We start from the raw sequence: 21,988 nt of genomic DNA on the forward strand, positions 1-21,988 counted from the left end.
GTTCTAGCAAGCCCGCTAATTAATCTTAAGTCGGCAGAGCAATAGAATTCAGTGTTGAGCACGATTTTTGAAATTCAGCGATGAAAATGCATGAGATACTAGCTACATTAACTTTGCAAGCTTTTCACTACAATCATGTCTCTAAAAATAAAAGATGTGCGATGACCGGGAATCGAACCCGGATCCACTGCTTGGAAGGCAACGATGCTGACCATTACACCATCATCGCTCTGATCAATTTGAAATTTGATACAATTTATATATACCTAAATATCATGTACAGCTGCTAAAAATATCGGGCTTTCCGCTTAATTCAATTACCTAAAAGAAAACTCCCTTTTAACGGATATTTATGTTTTTAAATATTTTCTTTGATGTCTAATTATAAATGCCATCAGCATTGCTAAATGGAACTCGAAAAGTCCTATCCCTCGTAGCCTTGAACAGAATCAATTACCACGTTGATATGTACACTGGACCTTGGCAGGCGGCATACAAGCAGGGTCGCAGTTGTGCTGACCTGGTTTGGTCTCAGAGAATGTTGACATCAGTGGTTACCAGGCGCGAGTTTGAGTATAGTAAAATCAACATTGACATGACCGCTGCGTTTAATACCATCCGCAGACAGACCATCATCAACCTCCTCATTGATGCAGGATGCTCTAGAGACGACATTCGCCTGATTCAGTACCTCCTCTCAAATACAAAGCTCAAGGTGACGGTCAACAGAGCTGAGTCTGGTGAATTCGTGATTAATATTGGAGCTTACCAGGGAGACAGTCTGGCAGGTAAAGTGTTTACATTGACCCTTGCCGGTGCCCTGAATCACATCAGAGCCGTGATCAGTGTCACAATTCCTAGACCAAACCCCCCCAGTCTCTGATAGAGGCCTCCCGTTAGAGTCCGCCTATGCTGACGATGCTGAGCTTCTGAGTGAAGATGGTCAGAGTCTGGTGAAGATACTAGAGATTGCCAGTGACATACTAAAGGACTGGAGCCTCTTTGTTAACGAATCAAAGACGGTGTTTACAAGAGTGTATTTGGCCGAGACAGATGCTTTGGATGCCCATGGCAATAAAATCAGAGGAAATGAAGAGTGGCGAGAGTCAGTGCTATTAGGATCAAAGCTCTGTTCAGAAAGAGATATTGTCAACAGACGCAACAAAGCCAATGTTGCCTTATACACCTACAAGAAAGTCTGGTTGAATAGTTCTGTTCAGATCAGTGAGAGTAGAAAGCTGAAGTTGTACGAAGCTCTTGTCACATCAGTGTTGTTGTATAACTGTAGCAGCTGGGCTGCTCCTGAAACCGTAATGGCATCTGTCGACGTTCTTCAAAGGAAGCATCTGAGACAGATAATCAACACCTATTGGCCTACGGTTATCAGTAACGAGAACTTATATAAGAGATGTAATGTCAGTCCCCTTACTGAAAGGATCAAGAAAGCACGATGGAAGATGCTTGGGCACGTTCTCAGAAGCGGTGATGACACTCCCGCTTTCTTATCTTTTAGATTTGCATGTTTAGGATGTCTTGACTACAAAGGAAGGAGGGGCAGACCTCGTTCAAATTTATTTGATTTATTATTAAAAGACATTATGACGAAAAATATTATTGTGTTTGTAAATAAAAGTTTTAGTTTAAGTAATTTCAACGATTTAGTGTACAAAGCTCATGATAGACGCTTATGGAGAAGCTATGGGTGAGTCGAGACTACTTGGCCACTCGATTTTATGATTTATTTCCTATTATCTTGTGTTTGCTGTATATAGTTGATTAATTAATCAGCAATGTTTAAGGAATTTGATTCCGTCTTATTTAATGTTATACAGATTACAGAGATAGCGAATGAGCGAATCGGTAATTAAATAGCGAATTGCAGCAAAATGAAAAATGTCGGTTGCTTTGAATGATGCTATCACACGATGATAGAGCATAAATATCTTAAATTTTGCTAGTAGAACTCTTTATCCCATAGTCAGAAACCTTTTACTTCAAAGCCATCTTGTTTGCTATACTTTTCAATTTTAACGCTGCAGGAGATATAGCTCCTCAAAGGCGATCACTGAATTCTACAGAGAAGTTTGCATAAAATAATATCTTATTGGCCATAACTTATGTAATTCGAGCTGAGAGCGGAATAGAGAAAATCACAAACAGAAGTTGGGCGTGTGATGTTCACTTTTATATAGTATATATATATTAGACAGGCAGTAGGTGTATCACTGAGTCCAGGGCTGCATCCAACAGTGGCTTCATACCAGCTGTAATGGTTTGCACTTTACTTGGTCATCTTTACTTGGTCATCTTCCATTATATACCGATACCAAGGATGGGCTTTCCATTAAAAATGAAGCCTTAATAATTTTGACACTTAAAGTTTAAGTTTTATATGCCGAAATGCCGATTGGCCATATTAGGACGGTTCCTGACTTTGGTCTTCTCTATTTTAATTTAGTAATTTTGGACGCACGCCAGTCGCGGATCATAGAGCCCTTTAACGTTTTCTTTTTTTTGTGTAATTGTAAATAAGTTTATCATTTGAATAAGAATGAAGTATAAAAATAAATATTGATGGGACCAGACCACAGATCGTATCCTTTCACATGAATCTTACGGCCGATAAATCGCACTGGGAACAAGCTCTTACGACGTAAATAATACTTATAGTGTCAATACAAGTCTGTATAAAAGTATAAAGAAGCCGGATTAGAAACGCTCTAGAAAGTAGAGACAATAGCTATTTTATTTAGTGATGTACGTGGTCAGTATAATAACACTAACAGAGTATATTTCAGACTCTCGAGTAAATACTACAATAAATGTGGATGAGCAATTTACAATTACCTTGGTATTAGCTGAGTGATTAGGCAATTTCACAATGCCCAGGGATGTAGATTGTAGATACATTTTTAACCAGTAAATCAGAAATATATCAGACTTATCAGAAGTATATCAGTCAAATTGGTAAAAACTAATAACTTATAACTTAAACAAACTGGAAAAAGCAAATTATTTTCTCACCTGGTTTTGTGTAAATACTGTCCACCTTGTCCTCGCCTGTTGGTAGAGATTCAAAAGACAGATTAGTGATGGTGATACGTTCTCTTGGTCCGGGCTTGTACCTGAAGCATCACAGAATTAGCGATTATCGTTCATTTTTTGAGTCTGCTAGTCGCCTAGTCTGTTGTAAGTATTACTGAAGAACTAATAAATACAGTAGCTCTGGTTAGTATGTTTAGAAATGCAAAAGGTAACCACATTATCATCATATCATGTATTGATAGCAGATTTCAGTGTCTCTACAAAATTGTATCAAATATAATAAGGTTATTGCAGAGTTACAGTTTTAGTGTGAGAATGAAATACCCGTATTTGTAATTTATTTCTCCTAGATAACCCAAAATATTCAACCAAAATACATAGAATCCACCAATAACAATATTTAAATCTCACTTTAAGGTATCTGTACGTTATTAACGCATTAATACGTTATTTATAATAATATCAGTAAGTAAATATTCAAATATCGTTATTATTTAAAATATCATTATTTGCGGGAAGCTACTTTTGTTAATATTTAAAATACCATTATTATTTTAAGTATCATTATTTGCGGGAAGCTACTTTTGCAGCTTTAAATACCATTATTATTTTAAGTATCATTATTTGCGGGAAGCTACTTTTGCAGCTTTAAATACCATTATTATTTTAAGTATCATTATTTGCGGGAAGCTAATTTTGTAGCTTTAAATACTTACTGGGGACACTGCACCGCTTTTGCAGCTTTAAATACTTACTGGGGAAGCTACTATGCAGCTTTAAATACTTACTGGGGAAGCTACTTTTGTAGCTTTAAATACTTACTGGGGAAGCTACTATGCAGCTTTAAATACTTACTGGGGACACTGCACCGCTTTTGCAGCTTTAAATACTTACTGGGGAAGCTACTATGCAGCTTTAAATACTTACTGGGGAAGCTACTTTTGTAGCTTTAAATACTTACTGGGGAAGCTACTATGCAGCTTTAAATACTTACTGGGGACACTGCACCGCTGAAACGACTAGTTGCCATAGTTTGGAGGAGCGTGATTGGCTGGGCCCGTTGTCGGAGGACGTCTTCATTAATTCCACGTAACTAAACTAAGTTAGACTCAGTATAGAGTATTTCATACTCATGGGCCACTGGACTGGACGAAGTTTCTCAGCCAAATCAAATCATCGATATACCTATAAATGCTGCGTGCGATGTTTTAAAGTCGAGTAACTAAGTATGACGAAAATGTGGATTAAAACTTTATCCAGGCTAAGTTAGTAGCCTTACTGCTCACCGAGTAAGTCTGTTCAAGCAGAACGATCGTCAACGAAATAAAATATTCTGAAACTCTACAGTGACTGTAGTGTCTACACACCCAAAGATAATTCGAATAACCCGTTTAAATTGTTACTCAGTGCAACTATAAAGAGAAAATTGCATTTTCTTTGTACCGAAATCAGGTTACATGGTATAAGTGCGGGAAGTATAGTTTCTAATTGAAAACTGGAGCGGAAAATTGCCGTAAATTTAAAATGGTCGAGAATTTATTACAATGTTGCGGTCCATTCATACGCTTTGTACAGATATCGTCGAAGTTCAAAAATAAAAGATTATTGAAATGAAATGAGGTATTTATATCCCGCTCATATGATTAACCAACAACACAAGGAAGGTGGTTAACCATGTCAGAGCGGCTGACTGTGAGTGATGTGAGCAAATGTGTAAAAGTGAACAAAGTATAACTCATCATAAGGCAAAGACAAAATTAAAACATCTTTCATTGTAAACCACACAAAATTATATCTTATTGATATATCATATATGTATCATCTGAACAATCTTGATAAACCTTCGTCCTTCATTCAAAAGGGATAATCATTGGATCTAGAATGAATCATAAAATTTAAGTTGTTATTTTTGCGTAGCCTCAACTAAGTGGTGAGTCAGGTTTGACGTTTGAAATCATGTTAATTCGTTTATGAGTTTATGTCATTAAGAATGTTCTGGGATGCTACAATTACAAATTGAGACGAATCTACAGAAATTAGAATTAGAAACCAATATAATAATAAGAAACAGTCTGCTCGATCCATTTAAACGATCCAATCGCATAATGGCTGGATGTGATCCTTAATATCTTCTTATAGTTAATAGTGATCGACCAATGTTTTTATTACAATTGCATCATATTGATGAGCATGAGAATGATTTCATAGTTAGTATTTCTCCTCTGCCGAGTGCTATCAACACTATATTGATCTCTACAGACAGACTCCACTGATCGCAGGCAACTGATATATGACTTTAATCAAAATGGTCAGTTTTTGTCTATTTGAATACGGATTGAAACTAGCCCGGGTCCCCCATCTTTCTTTATTGAGTAATCCACTCGATCGAATGCTACTAAGAATTCAGTAGAAATGGAGCTAAACATGTAGAACTAGTAAGAATCGAATAAGAATATGACGAACTTATCAGAAAACGCTTTACCAGTACTGCAGAGTGCAGAGTGCAGAGTGCAGAGTGCAGAGTGCAGAGTGCAGAGTGCAGAGTGCAGAGTGCAGTACTACAGAGTGCAGAGTGCAGAGTGCAGAGTGCAGAGTGCAGAGTGCAGAGTGCAGAGTGCAGAGTGCAGAGTGCAGAGTGCAGAGTGCAGTACTACAGAGGCCTGTTTGGTTGTTAGGTAATAAATGGACATGGCTCGTGTTTGCCGCCCCAGACCTTTCAGATTAGACATGTTAACGAAACTTAATATTTTAACAAATTGAAATTCATTTGCAATTGAACATCATATAATGTTATATAAATGCCACAGACATACTAACTTTGTACTGCAACGTTATTATTTACTAGTTAAAAACTGCATTATAATGTATTGAAACTTTTAATCGAAAGATAACAAACAAACTACAGTTAATATTTTAAACGAACAAGTTATAAGAATCATTATCTAATTATGGTGTTGATACGTCCCTCTCTGCGATGATAGGTTTAAATGGCACCTACTCGAGTTTTTGAATTATGAGATTACTTTGGATCTACGTTTATAGTAGAATGGTCTGGTTATAAAAAAGAGAAGTGGTATCAAAAAGGCATTATTAGGTCCGAATCAGGCTTGATAAAAGACTCGGTCGTAGTGTCAAACTGATAATGGCGACGAAACATCTTTTCTTCGGCACGCATCAAGCGGTAAAAAGGATAAACAATTTCATGCTTAAAATATCAAATAGAAGGCTTTCGAGTAAATAAAAGTGTTGACTGGCGAACTAGCATGCATCATGTCGTACATTTTAATGGAGCCTGCGCAAACAGGCACTGAGATTAACTTGATAGAGATACTTGCTGTCAATCATTTGCACGACCATACACTAATTGAGAAAATCTGAGCAAATTTAGTTTCCACAATTTTAAAAATGTGGGAGTCAATGGTAAACTGAATTTCAGACAGTTGGTCCGTAGGTCGGACGGACGGGAGAGCATGTCCACATTGTCTCGAAGCTTAGAAACGTCACCGCGGTGAAATATCAAAAATAATATAAGTTCGATACACGTTAAATATTTTGTTGTAGGTACAATTATCATCCAATTTGTAGCCGAAGCAACGTCCGACCACACAGCGCTAACTAATAACTAAGTATATACTACGTTAACTAAGTATCTACTCATCATGATATTGACAGCTGATAGTTCATGCTTTTCCGAGGCTAACACTTTCAGTTCCTCCGATGGTGTAATAGCTTTATAGTTACGTGGCTAGACGTTTATTGAGCTTACCCGGACAAATCAACTTTACAGTAATTAAGTACAGTACGTGTTGGACATTATAGTTGGAAGCTGGTTTGGTGGACTCTGCACTCTGCAGTCTAGGTGAGAATATAAAGTGGTGCAAGTGGGGGGGGGGGGGGTGTCCAGATTTAAGAAAACCTCTTTTAGTATCCGGTAGTAAAACTAACAGTTTGATCTTATCTAAACAATTGCTGATAAGATAAAATGATGGAAGATCAAATAGGACTGATGTCGGCTAGCTCATGCCTCATAGAACAACTTAGTCTTCATTCAAAATAGACATTGATATGAATGAGTAATGCACCTTGGTGACAAATAGGTGCATATATCAATATTTCGAAGCGAACGAAGTTTTCTTTTTTGAAAGAAGAATATAAATAGTAGCTGAGAGCAGGTATGGACTTCACTGAGAGATATTAAGAGGCGAAATAGCACTAGCAGCATGGAGTGGACCTGCTGCAGTGCTGCCGTTTCTATCAAGTAGCAAAAATCACGTTCAACCGTTCACATGTAATTTGATGATGCTCATATGTCGAAGTCTTAAACTTAAAGCAAAACTGATTAACCTACGGGTGTATTGGCATATAGCTCTGTAAGTCCGGCGAAAAAGGAGAATAAATGCAAGGATGCGAATTTCGTAAGATTTGAGAACAGTGCAACGATCCATGAGTCTATGAGGACTGACTACCTAAATGTGCTACCATATAAAGGTTCGGAATGTGTCTTTAGTTCTAAGATCGAGACAAACTTCAAGTTTTCTCATGATCATGTTGGAGCTCCCTCGTCAAATGTGATCATAATAATCGCAAAAAATTAAAGTATGCTGTATTATGTAGGCGCCGTGCACAATGCTGATTCTATATCAGGGTTCTCGGTACAGAATCAGCTTAACTATGCAAATTCCATTGAATTATCGAAATGTTTATCCCATAGAATTGTAAGGTGTGGTTAGTGGGCTCTAGTAGTGGTACCCGACTCTACAGAGACCGGTACCCGACTCCGGCTCCCTGGTTATCACAGACAGTTATTCCTACTGTGGGTGGAGCCCAAAGTATCAACCACTGGCTATGTCTTCCTGGTTGCAAAGTATTTTAATTATGTACTTATTTATATGCTTTAATGGTGAGGAATTTTCTGATTAATTGAATTTTCACTACAAGTTTAAATTCCATATAAGAATAAAATGGTGATATTGTTTTTGATTTTAACAAGTCAATTTGTTTCCGGAGGGTTGGTGCATAACATTTTATTGATTTATATAATTTGAGATTCGTGTGATTGAAGGTATTCGTCTTCATCAGTCGATTGAAAGGTTGCTTGGAATTTCATTCGAAACAGCTACTGAGCAATACCATAGTTAGTCAATACAAGCTCTTCATTCACCCCTAACAACAAGTCAGAAATGATCATGACCAACTACTGTAACAACCGGTTGAAATATATATCGCTGGTTGAAAGTGATCCTTGGCTAAAAGACAGATACTTGAGAGTCACTTATCATGAAATGTCACTTAAACCTCTCAAAACTGCAGAGAATGTTTACTCATTTATAGGGGCTAATCTAACCGATCATATTAAAGAATACATTATAAATATAACCGAGGCCAAATCAGAGGATTTAAAACATGCACCTAAAAAGGCTTTAAATGTGCACAGGAATTCAACGGGAAATTGCCACAAAATGGAAGAAATTAGTCTCAGCCACGGTTAAATATTGGGAATTTTTCTCCATTGAAGCTCAATGTAAACAGATGTTCGAACCCTTAAAACATGAATATTCCATTGACACTATATAGCCGAATATTCCATTTGAATCTGTATAGCCGATTCAAAGCTGAGGAAAATAAATTCAGCATTAGATGATTTGTACGATAAAATCATTTAGAAGAATCCGACAAAATCTCCATTGATAACGATATATAATGACCTCATTATAACCTTATAATGACCTTGCGCTTCGCACGCTAGCCTGATTACTGTTTCAGCTATGAACTCAATTATCGGACGAAATATCAATATTTTTGACTGAGATAACTTATCATTAAAGGTTAAAGGTATGTCTGAATTACATATGCTCAGTGATCTACAGGCGGACAGCTCAATGTTTAATAAAATGTGGAATCTGAGTTTCAAACAAATAAATTGCATTGCCTACTGTGTCCAAAAAACACACGTGAAAAGTTGCAAAGTTTATACATAAACTTGTTGAGCTCACAACACAGAAAATTGATATTCAAATAAGAAATAATCTGCCATTATAACACGAAAAAAATGTCGATACAATTACTAAGTCAAAGGTTCAGTTGATTAAACGAATTCGCCGGGAATGAAGCGATTAAAAACTGCGAAGTGGTTTGACTTTGACAGCTATCGGTTATTAATTGTTGATAATTAGCAAGAAATAAGTGGTGAAAATAATTAGTAACGGTTTATGCCGTCCGTATTCTTGTAGTAAATACAAAAATTAAGTTTTTTAGCGGTACGCGGTGTCCACAAAACCGGAAAATAATAATATTAAATAGTAAAACAGGAAGCATGTAACGATAAAACTGCCCTGCCCTTATAAGTTCATAATATTTACCTGGGGACCCCAGGCTATTATGTTCATCAAATAAAGATTTGGCGGAATGAAAGGCTAAGCGCTGCCCAGTACCATAATATATGATTATATGCGAGCTGTATTTTAATATTTTAATATTTCGGAGGAGCAGTATGATATATACTCCTTCTCCTCCGAGAGAGTAAAATAATAAAATACAGCAACTCTAAATAGAGAATACAGTGAGAGATTAAGTGGAACTTGCGATGTAATTAATAAACTGTACTTTGTAAGCAAGCTTTTGCTGAACGAGAAGCAGTTTTGCAGGATGATGTTAAAAGCAGTGAAATGTCTCATTTTAGATAGTAACGTACTGAATATTAATTTTGTATCCATTTTTGATATAAAGACAAGCACTTAGCACTACTTACATTGTACATACATATATTCGTAAGAATTGCTTCAAGCAAAAGTTCACTTAAAATGTTAAATATCATATTAACTTTAAACTAATTACAACACTACAAATCTATTACATTTATTGAAGACGTTACTGAAGGAATTAATTTAATGTAGTTTGAGGAGTCCTAACTCTCCTCACGTCCGAAAATGGCGTTTATCTTGTCGCGAATATATTAAAATATCAAATAATAAAGTATATTGCACTATACCCTGCAGGTAAACAAAATGCCACGAGCTCATGTTTGTGGAAAATAATTGTAATTTTCTCTCCAAAAGCAGCGAAAATGTTAAATAGTAAAACTTAAATAGCAGATTCTAATAACACCAGCACTGACTTTATTAATTGAGCGAAGAAATAAAACTTCCGGTTCTTAATGAATTAATTCATTGAAAAAAATGACGATAAAAATGATGCTTTTCGTGACCCTTGCATCGCAGTTTCGCGTCCATTTCCACCAGCCTGTTCTTGTTCAATATTCATTTATCATTTCTTAAGTAGGTATAAATGCCCCATACAAATTCATGACCGTACGATTTTATTGTCCTTCGGCCTCCGTTAATGACGATCCACAAATTTTGTCAACGTCTCCAGGCAGATAATGAAAATATGAAAATATGCAAATACATAAATAGTAATATGTAAATTTGTAAAATATGTCAATACAGTTTGGTGGAGAATAAAAATCGACTCGAAATTGAAGATGGATCAAAAGAAGATTGAGTGAGGCGAGTCAAATTGGTACATTTGGGGGAGAGGGGGGGGGGGGGGGCAACCCCATGTCCATTTATTCCTCAACTTTTGGTTAAACTTATATGTGGATTGACATTGCTGTTTTTAAGCTTTTGCCCATTGGGCAGCTAAAACTTGAGTTATGATGAAAATGGACATCACCATCTTATTCGCCGTTCTCTAACTATCAAGTTCAGCTTTATTTCAGCTCAAAATAGTATGGTATCAGAAATATTTATTTTTTGATTTTTACCAAAATATTTAAAATTATGTCCATTAAGTCCCATTTATTCCTAAACTTTTGGCCAAATGAGATGGGGAACCGTTGGGGTTGCCCCCCCCCCCCCCCCATGTTTATCATCCTATTCATACAACACTCGACAGTGACGTAATGTTACTAACCATCTCTAGAGAATTATTACATACAGTATACAGCCTACTGTGCTTGAAAGAGATTGTCTCCAAGTACTACCGTGAATGTAGATTAAAATGGAGCCCCTTTCATTGCCTCTGAGAGTGGTCTGCAGAAGTACACCAGAAATTAGACCTTTTGTGACAGTCAGTAAAATACGGTTATATACTCATGTCTCATTTCTATGAATAATCTGCCGAAATATAGCACTATTACCTGCAGAAATATAGCACTGCCACTATATTACTATACCTGCACGCTAGCTCCGGTAAAGTAATTGGATCCATATTCCATAATCCTGCACCTTAGCATAATCTACTACAGCTCCACAACTATATGGAGCTATAGTTTGCAGTATTGGCAACACTCTATTAGATTTATTGTGAACAATGAGCTAGAACACTACTGCAACCATGTATTAAGTTAATATGAGTTATTCAGGATGTTTCAGCGTTATCTTAGTTTTACAAAAGCAGACCCGAATTACAACAAACAAGGAACTCATATCATGGGATCTGAAGAAAATAAGAAGGCTTCTAGACAACTTCTAGACAACTAGACAAGTGTCGAAAACGAACCTGTAAGTAATTGGCTGCTCTAAATGTGTCAGCTAGAATCTAGGCAAACTCTACAGCATTAGCTACAGAATATAGAATATACGCACGTCATGTTTAAAGATTATCTGAGCAGGTTACCATAGCTTAATGTCCTGTAGACACATTTGCACTGTTGGGTACTATGACATGCAGACTCTAGCCCATTGCTAGGTTTATTGACTGTCCCTTCTTCAATATTAACACTGTCACTTGGCTCCTGTGGATGCTTGTTTTAGGGTCAAGCCTATGACTAAATACTTAAATACACATGTATGGTTATCTTTAATGCTGCCTTTATTGAAAAGATTTCGTATTCTATCTTTTTCGTAATGCAATAGTTAAATAAAAGGTTCATACCTAAACATTGAAATGACCTGAAAAAGGGTACTTATAGGTTGGGTCATGTTGAGGAAAGTCTGAAGTAACCCTGGTAACACTATGGTAACACTATGGTAACACCCTGGTAACACTATGGTAACACTATGGTAACACTATGGTAACACCAGGGTAACACCTGAAGAAGGGTCCTTATAGGTTTGGTCATGTTGAGGAAAGTCTGAAGTAACCCTGGTAACACCATGGTAACACCCTGGTAACACTATGGTAACACTATGGTAACACTATGGTAACACCAGGGTAACACCTGAAGAAGGGTCCTTATAGGTTTGGTCATGTTGAGGAAAGTCTGAAGTAACCCTGGTAACACCATGGTAACACCAGGGTAACACCCTGGTTACACTATGGTAACACCATGGTAACACCCTGGTAACACCCTGGTTACACTATGGTAACACTATGGTAACACCCTGGTAACACTATGGTAACACCAGGGTAACATCAGAAGAAGGGTCCTTATAGGTTGGGTCATGTTGAGGAAAGTCTGAAGTAACCCTGGTAACACTATGGTAACACTATGGTAACACCCTGGTAACACTATGGTAAAACTATGGTAACACCAGGGTAACATCAGAAGAAGGGTCCTTATAGGTTGGGTCATGTTGAGGAAAGTCTGAAGTAACCCTGGTAACACCCTGGTAACACTATGGTAACACCAGGGTAACACCATGGTAACACCAGGGTAACATCAGAAGAAGGGTCCTTATTGGTTGGGTCATGTTTAGGAAAGTCTGAAGTAACCCTGGTAACACCATGGTAACACTATGGTAACACCAGGGTAACACTATGGTAACACTGTGGTAACACCAGGGTAACACCAGGGTAACACCCTGGTAACACCAGGGTAACACCCTGGTAACACTATGGTAACACTATGGTAACACTATGGTAACACCCTGGTAACACCAGGGTAACACCAGGGTAACACCAGGGTAACACTATGGTAACACTGTGGTAACACCAGGGTAACACCAGGGTAACACCCTGGTAACACCAGGGTAACACCCTGGTAACACTATGGTAACACTATGGTAACACTATGGTAACACCCTGGTAACACTATGGTAACACCATGGTAACACCAGGGTAACACCCTGGTAACACTATGGTAACACTGTGGTAACACCAGGGTAACACCCTGGTAACACTATGGTAACACTGTGGTAACACCAGGGTAACATCAGAAGAAGGGTCCTTATTGGTTGGGTCATGTTTAGGAAAGTCTGAAGGACGATTTCAAAAAAGTAATAAGTTGTTGACCGGAGTTAACGTCGCAGTACTTCAAATATAACATGGGAATTTTCTGTGAATTGTAGCCTTACGGGTTACCAAAAAAATTGTACTCACCAAAGAAATTCTTCAATTTGCTGCACTCTTATGTGGGCTAATAAAGACCGATGTACAGTGGGCACCCTCATCTCCGCCGTTTGCCCCACCATCTTCAAAAAGCGTGTATAATCCTACCTAGATATCACGAATACGCAATTTATGCAACGGTATATACACTGATGGAAGTTTGCAAAAATAATTAATAACTGTTCAGGAGACGTAGAAAATCTTAAGAAATTTTAACAAATATGCGATCATCCGTTATCTTCAAGAATTTCTCTTTGAAAACCGGATGCACCATGATCAGTGAATTAATAATCATTATCATCCGTTATTCGTGAGTACTTTATTTTCAGGCATTTCAATCGGCTTTCGAGAATTGGATGGAACTTTTCCTCAATATTCGCATGTAATTTAATATATGACGCCACATCAAAACCAAACCATCAAAATAGCGGCATCACTTATAATTCGGCAACTTTACAAAAAGTTCGTACTAAAATGATTAGCCCTAACGGTGTTTCACGGCATGTTCAATGTCTCTAGGTTAGAGAATCTCCATGGCTTTAGCATGTGTCGCCGTACGCGGTGCTATACAAAGTTAAACTTAGTCTGATTATTCTTCAAGACCGGCCGGGGCCGAGTCGGGGACGAAGGACGACTTTTCTGGAGAAATTTAGATTGAACATCACGAGCTTACTAAGGCACATATTTACTAGGTAAGACCACGGTTGACATCACGTGACATGACGTCACACCACATGACATTACGTCACACCATGTGACATCATGAGCTTACTGAAGCACATATTTACTAGGTAAGACCACGGTTGAGGCTATACTGGTGAACTTGCCACCCTCAAACAGCATTAAGATAAGCTAACTCAATAGCCGGTACTGCAATTTGAATTATGCTATCATGGTTCTAGTATGATAGATTCCATACAATATATTGGAAATAGTACAGACAACTGACAAGAAAATATTTAAAATGGAGGTGAACACTGTGCTCATATTTTATAAGCAACATAAAATAATCTTTAACCTGATCAATCGCTCTTCTAAATATGACCACCACAAGTTGCATGATTTCAGTACAAAACATTGATAAACTATACTAACCACCTCTTGTACAGACTAACGTTTAAACACTAGTGCTACGTTATAGCTAACAGAACTCTCTAGCTTAGCCCTTCGTTAACTAATACAACACGACTCATGCACAATGAGCTTTATAAGCTCAGATTACCATCCTCAAAAGTTAATAGGCACAGGTTTCACTTAGTTTACAAAGTTCACAAAGTATCAGAGATGTACTGTTTTCAGGATGTGTTAGACATGGTGTCAAAAGTGCGAAATATATTAATCAAATAATGATTAAGGATCAATGAAAATTAGAGGTGAATGCATTGTACATACAAGGTCCTACAGCAGCCAGTAACAGAGTGATTTGAGTGACTTGAGAGGCCGATCAAAAGGTAGCTGACAACCTGGCGAAATTAACGTTCGGATCACGATCAACTCCCTATATAAGCCCCCATTAAATTTGTGATCATCGGTTAGTATCGGGCGGTCTCAGCAGGCTGCTAACCAGGGCGGCAGTTGACCTTTTTCCTTTGAGAGTGTCGTCCTTAAAGACGTGTTGTCAATGTAAAGCTCATCACTTTGTCACGTTGTTCCACGTTATTGTCTATCTCTTTTGAAGCATGTTATTTGCAGTGCAGCACGGTTATTTCTTCAGTTGTGGTATGTGGATTGAGGCAGTACGTGTTTCCCCGTGCCTCGTTAATCTTGATTTTTACATATTTGAATTGTTTCGCATTATGTTGCTCATTAAGCAGGGTAAATATCGTCACGAAGCCGCTGTAAAGCTTTTGAAATTGTCAAAATCGAGTGCTGAAATTTTGCTGTGAGAAAATTTCTCATATTCTTTATAATATTATAAATCAATTTATTAACTTAGTCACATACCTTTCTTTACTGTTGGAGGTGAAAAATCCGGCGTAGCTGTGTCTTTTTCTTGCAGGGGAGCCCCTTTGAGGGTATATTTTCGTCTCCTGAATTACGGGTTTTAATGAGGCTCTTGATAGCTCCCAGTCACTATTAATCCTTATAAAAGTAGAGGAGTTGACAAATTGAAAATTTAAAACTTTAACAAGACGACTGCAATACGAACTATCACATAAACTATAAGCCTGTAAAACATGTGCTGTTTAAATGTGCCATAAAAACTTAAATATAATACGGGTTCAGGAAAAGATCTAAGAAATTATGCAAAAGCAACCGGTGATAACTAACATTTACTCATTTATAAAACCAAAAAGAATTTGTCTGCAGTAAAATCAAGCCCGGAAGCCACAACCAATGTGTAGTGATATAAAAGTAAAATATGGGTCGTTACAGCTGAATCGTTACCTGATGAACAGCATTGTCTATTTGTAGTACTAGTGACGTTATTGCAGAAGTCAAATCATCTCCTTCCATACCTTCTGAGGAAACTGATCTGATTACTATTATAAAGTAATATTCAGGTATATTATAATGTTAATAATAATATTATTACAAAGTTGTATTCAGTAGTTCACTGAATCTTGTGGACCTCTGATCTATAAATATGGTATGATTGTATTTAACGACCCATATTTAATTCACTATTATGAATATATTTTGAAACCACTTATCAAAGGTCAATTCATTTATATTTCACACAGAAACCCGAAACATACACTGTACCTATGATACACTACAGACTTATTTGCAGATACTCAGCGGTTTAAAACATTTCACCGACCGACAACTTTGTTGTTTAACACATTTTACAAGGCAAGATTTAAGTGACCACTGACCAAGTAATTGCTGACCAATTCATTTATCTCTTACAAACTGTCGTGAAACAGTGTGAGCTAACCCATCAGTCTCGAATAACCGGGTTGGTACCCCGTCAATATATGTGTTTACGTGTGGAACACTAGCAGTAAATCATTATGTGTAGTTAATATGTGGTGGATGATAATATGGGTCTTTGGTTGGTAAATTACCAAAGTTAGTTAGTGGTCCTAATCAGTACTCCTACCTAATTAATGCATGAAAAGCAGATAGAGAACTATAAGTTAGTACGGGCAAATTCAGATCCTTTTAGATCAGGTTGTCGAAAATCAACCTTTTACAACATCAAGTTCTAATATATGTAACTCAAAGCAAAAGCTTAAAAGTTAAAAGGGTCGACAGGTACTTATAGATATATCGGGGCAAGCTTACTATACAGACCATATAAGCGTATACATGTATATAATTATAATATACATCACCAATTTGTGATACTTTAATGCATTTTATAACCCATGACGACAAAATAAGCGATTGTTGATAATTTAAAATCTTTGCAAAACAAAGCACAAAGAAATATTCTTTAGTTTCAAATAAACGGGTAGGGCGAATATTAAGCGTCCGTGCGTGAAACGCTAGCGAATTCAATACAAACGTGGGAGTATTTTATTAGGTAGTTAAAGTGTTTGATCATATAAAGATAGAAAATTGACCGTACGTCGTTAGTGTCATTCCACTCCCGTGGTGTAATATAGACTGATGAGATGGTGTAAACTGTAAAGCACGTACTGTCCTCAATCTGCATACCACATAGATTAAAGATCAGATCAACTTGACCTCGTTATCATCGTACTACTAAAGATCTTTTGATGAGATTCAAGAAAAGAAACTACAGAAACATAGCAACGATGCACTGAAAGTAAAACTGTAGAAGTACTATAGTACTTGATCTGAAAACCGCCAAAAGAAATCCCCATGAAATACGTCTACAAGAACACAATCTTGTACGACTTCTAACTAAAAGGGACGCGAGGTACAAACCGATAGATCGAGAGCAAACTTACTGACCGTATATTATACATGACATTTGATGCTCCGACTGATGGGTTGTACAAGGCGATGACACTATCACACGCACATTGGTACAATTTTAAAATCAGTTCATCTTAACTCTCCAACAATCTGCAACTTGTCTTATTTGAAACGAGTGTTGATTGATGGGGGCCGCAAGACTACCCGCACGTTACACAGGAGGTCAAGTTAAAAATTAACATGTGCACTTCTCCAGTAACCCGAATTGATGGTCCGTTGATGCTTGAATGCGTCAACTATCGGATTTGATCAAATATTAGCGGGACAAAAGGTTTTAATATGACTATTTAGATCGTATCAAAAAAGCTTCGCATGCTCCCAAATAAGCTTACAATCTACTGAGATCAACAAAAGAAACGTCGATGGGCGATAAACCAAAATTTATCAAAAATACCTCACAGCTTTCATCGAAATATTCGCACTTCAGACTCCAGCGCTCAGAATCAATATCCATTTTTATCGGTGTATCGCTCTACTGTAAGTACTAAAATTATACTTATGAGAACATAACTTAACCCTAAGTCTCTCTTCTTTTCTTATCCTGTCAACGACAATTACTATAGAGGAGGGGCTGGAAAGCAAGGGGATGGGCAAAGCACGGTCAGGATGAGATAGAGAGATGGAACTGCGAGTAAGGGTACGACAAACCAAAACGTACTGCATATATTGGCTACTGAAACGTTCTTGTAAGTTCGTTCCTAGGACTAAAGTGACACAGAACGACTGCTTGTAATTGTTCATTTTGGTCACACGTTTTATAGTGCTTGAAGACAAGGAAGTAAGGATAGGTCACCAGGAAACCTAGTTGCAGAGTGCTGAGCATGTGGCAGTTGGTGGCCCAGTGAGATCATCCAAACCAACTTATTGTAGCACCACTATTCTGCAGAGCAGTGAGCACCACTTTTAAATGCAAGCTGCAAGCACTATATAGCACCTTAACCACGGTACTAAGCTGTGATATGGTTATAAAGGAACACAATATGTATAAACCTGCACGTTTTTATAATAATCGCGATGTTACATAATACACATAATCGCAACAACACGTTATAACACAGTAACAGAACACACCAGTCAGATCGATCAGCTAGTGCCTAGACAGGGTTCAATCAAATTAGCGTGAGCTGAGATATTATAGTGAGGGTAGCGTCGTCATGATACACACTTAATTTATAATACCACCACACGATACACACTTAATCTATACCACCACCACACACCACACGCCACACACTTAATCTATACCACCACACACCACACGCCACACACTTAATCTATACCACCCCCACCACCACCACCACCACCACCACCACCACCACCACCACCACCACCACCACCACCACCACCACCACCACCACCACCACCACCACCACCACCACCACCACACACCAACAACTACTCCAATATTATACGTTTAACCATTTGCCACTGCATTATCAACGTCACCCGTTGAATTATCTAGAATATGCTTCTTCCTTGACGTGTCGTGGTGTGCAGTGTGGATCCCTGTTTTTTGGTTGTTCGAATCTCAAGCAACTCCTTATAGGGATTTAAGAAAGATCGGATCCAATAGCTGTCGTCAAATTGCCCGAATTAGCAAGGTTATACGAGGTTCTAATTTCAGTTCCAGGGGAAAGTCAACCGTGGATAGTGCCATAAATTAATTTTGCCACTCACCAAAATGCATTTAATAGCCTTATAGTTCCTCAGAAATTGCAGGTATGAGATGCTGGATGTTGTTTAATCAACTGACTTAAACGGTAAACAAACAAATTTAAACACAAAATCACACTCGCTCATGCCTCATGGTGAATTAACAGCAAGTTTGAAAATCATGGTTTCAGCCGTCAGGGAGCATAGCTTGCCAGCTGGCAGCTAGACAACAGTAAAAATACTCCGCAAGCAAGCGAGCATGTAGAGCTTGAATTTTTTAGGGACTGATGAAAGAAGCAATCTGTATTTGATATGACAAGAGAAAAGTGAGGATAGGGCATGAAGTCACTCTTAGATTTAGCGGCTCTATTCTCTGTATTGCTTTATTCTAAATGTTATTGGAGTTGATACTATTTATACACTGGTCAATCTTCTTTACTGCTGAGTGCTGTCTTGGGCAAATATCTTTGCGAGAAGTGGATTGCCATTAGCTACCGGCAATAGTATTGCCTGCCGGCGATTGTCTGTTTTCACGAGTTATAGAGAAGCTCTCCCTTACTATTTTTAGCTGATGTAACTGTTGGTTGTGACTACAAACAAAATACCAAAGTGACATAAAAGCTACTAAACTATAAAACGGAATGGTCAACACAAAAGCTGATGTGACGGAATGATCACGAAATGGAAGGTTTCCACATAAAGTGAACGGTGAATTACTCACTCTGATATAAACTCTTATATAAAGGTATGTCACAAATGCAAATTAGCAAGCCGTACACTACGCTTGGAATGATAAATGACCTCGGAAGTGACAAATGAAAAATGAATCCACCTATGGTAAATGACAGAGGCTAAATACATGATGTCGACCTATAAGTCCTGGAAGGAAAACGTGTGAGCAAACAAATTATCGCTGTGCAATGAACTGTCCTCCCTCTTTAGGTTCGTGGGCTGGGCTATTAATAATTAGACAACTTCAAACCTTTAGTAGTTGCAAATATAAAACTCAGTCAAAAATGTGCCACTCTTTTCATGAGAAATTCCATTTGGGTGGTTGAAAACAAGTTGGAGAGTGCATGTACCAAACTGCTAAACTAACTGTAAGCTTAATGTGTGATGTATCAGATCACTAAGTTTTTGTCGGATGGTACGATAAACGATTATTATCGAATTTGAAGCAACGAATTGAGAGAAAGAATGTGGAATGCCGAAAATACCGAGATTACCGCTCGTATCCTCCTTTTCACTGGTCAACGTTTTGTCGTTATAATTAGCCAAACGTAAATTTGTCATTTTACTTAGCACTAAATTGAAAATAATGCATTAAATAAAACTATAGTAGACGGACTAGCCCTGGAAGCCTTGAATTCTAAGGGAAATGTTAATTAGCATAATTGAGGAATGTGGATAAACACGCACAATGCACATCGCGTACATAAGGAACTGAAAATGAGAAATATGAAATATGACTGAAACTGCATACATAGTAATAAAAATCTAATTGAGGTCCGGGATGACATTATATCATATTCGCAAATCTGCCTCGTGCAGGTGAGCATGAACGTCAAACGAGCTGGGGTATTATATGAAAGAAGCAAAATATGTCCCATTATAATTTTATTCTAATATATAGAATATATATATAAGTAGGTAACCGCTCACGTTTAATCCTATAATGTCTTATCAGCAATTTCCAGTGCTCAGTGCTGTTCATACCATCTTCGACTTAGTCATGAGAATTTGATGGTATTCAAATATTTATTAAAACATTTCTTAAAACATTTTAAAGCGGTATTCAAAAGGTAATGTAAATGAAATTTTGAAGTTCAAACGAAATTTTAAACGCTTCTGTAGCAGGCTAACAGCATTATTTAGGGAAAGAAATTTCGGCACTATTCAAAGAAATGCCTATTAAGTTGACCAACAAAATTTTAAGGACACGACAAGACATTCCTATTCAACTATCCTTAAAGAAAATTACATTTTAAAGCTTTTTAGGAGCTTGCAGAAAATCTCCTGAAGGGGAAAAGGTCTGCTTATAAGATTATGACTAATCGAGGAGGAATCGTTTTGTAAATTTAATCTCATTCTCGATCATTTATCAGCAATTTGGTGACTGATGAAATTTGAAAGTAAGTGCACTCCGGAAGGTAGCTGATCCCTTCACCGGAAATGGAATCCGTTTTGATCCGGGATTAATCTAACTTTGTTGTCCAGCCCCGTTCCTTGCACAAGATTCTGATCTGCACTTAGTCTGTTCCCAAAGACAAACAGTCTTAGGAAAATGTTTTCGAGATAAAATACAATTTTTCAGGAAATATCATTGTGCTGTTGAGCTGATTTAACATTTAATTGTAAGGAACGAAACGTTACTAAGAGAGCAAGAGACCAAGAGAGCAAGAGACCAAGAGATCGAGAGAGCAATAGAACAAGAGACCAAGAGAGCAAGAGACCAAGAGACCAAGAGACCAAGAGACCAAGAGACCAAGAGACCAAGAGACCAAGAGAGCATTGAGCAAGAGAGCAAGAGACCAAGAGACCAAGAGAGCAAGAGAGAAAGAGAGAAAGATAGCACGAGAGCAAGAGAGCAAGAGAGTAAGAGACCAAGAGACCAAGAGACCAAGAGACCAAGAGACCAAGAGACCAAGAGACCAAGAGACCAAGAGACCAAGAGACCAAGAGACCAAGAGAGTAAGAGAGCATTGAGCAAGAGAGCAAGAGAGCAAAAGACCAAGAGAGCGAGAGAGAAAGAGAGCACGAGAGCAAGAGAGCAAGAGAGTCAGATACCAAGAATCCAAGAGATCAAGAGAGCAAGAGAGTAAGAGACCAAGAGAGCAAGAGAGCAAGAGAGTAAGAGAGTAAGAGACCAAGAGAGCATTGAGCAAGAGAGCAAGAGACCAAGAGACCAAGAGACCAAGAGACCAAGAGACCAAGAGACCAAGAGACCAAGAGACCAAGAGAGAAAGAGAGAAAGAGAGAAAGAGAGAAAGAGAGAAAGAGAGAAAGAGAGAAAGAGAGAAAGAGAGAAAGAGAGCACGAGAGCAAGAGACCTAGAGACCAAGAGGGCAAGAGAGCAAGAGAGGAAGAGAAAAAAGCGGTTGAGTTAAAAGTCGGCATCCGGGCAGAAATC

At 37.8% G+C, this 21,988-nt stretch overlaps 1 protein-coding gene and 1 non-coding gene across 5 annotated transcripts in view; both read right to left on the bottom strand.

The window, feature by feature from the left end:
* The window catches only part of LOC134815172 (pleckstrin homology domain-containing family G member 7-like), a 51,843-nt gene extending 36,071 nt beyond the window's left edge, over positions 1-15,772 (bottom strand). For 2 of the 4 annotated variants that reach the window (XM_063823681.1, XM_063823678.1), the window contains exons 1-3: positions 15,703-15,772; positions 15,259-15,344; positions 3,025-3,125 (exon numbers count right to left, since the gene is read on the bottom strand). In XM_063823681.1, the coding sequence (XP_063679751.1) occupies positions 3,025-3,125; positions 15,259-15,344; positions 15,703-15,771 (256 nt within the window). In that variant the 5' untranslated portion in view covers position 15,772. Of the gene's footprint in view, positions 1-3,024; positions 3,126-4,039; positions 4,242-15,258; positions 15,345-15,702 lie in introns of those variants that run through there. The other 2 variants (XM_063823682.1, XM_063823679.1) reach the window with 1 other exon arrangement.
* Positions 158-229, bottom strand: Trnag-ucc (transfer RNA glycine (anticodon UCC)). The gene has a single exon. It is a non-coding gene; the product is annotated as a tRNA-Gly (tRNA).
* Positions 15,773-21,988: the final 6,216 nt, after the last annotated feature.

Source organism: Bolinopsis microptera, chromosome 5 (genome assembly GCF_026151205.1).
Source record: "Bolinopsis microptera isolate Bmic1 chromosome 5, MBARI_Bmic_1.0, whole genome shotgun sequence".
NCBI classification, from domain to species: domain Eukaryota; kingdom Metazoa; phylum Ctenophora; class Tentaculata; order Lobata; family Bolinopsidae; genus Bolinopsis; species Bolinopsis microptera.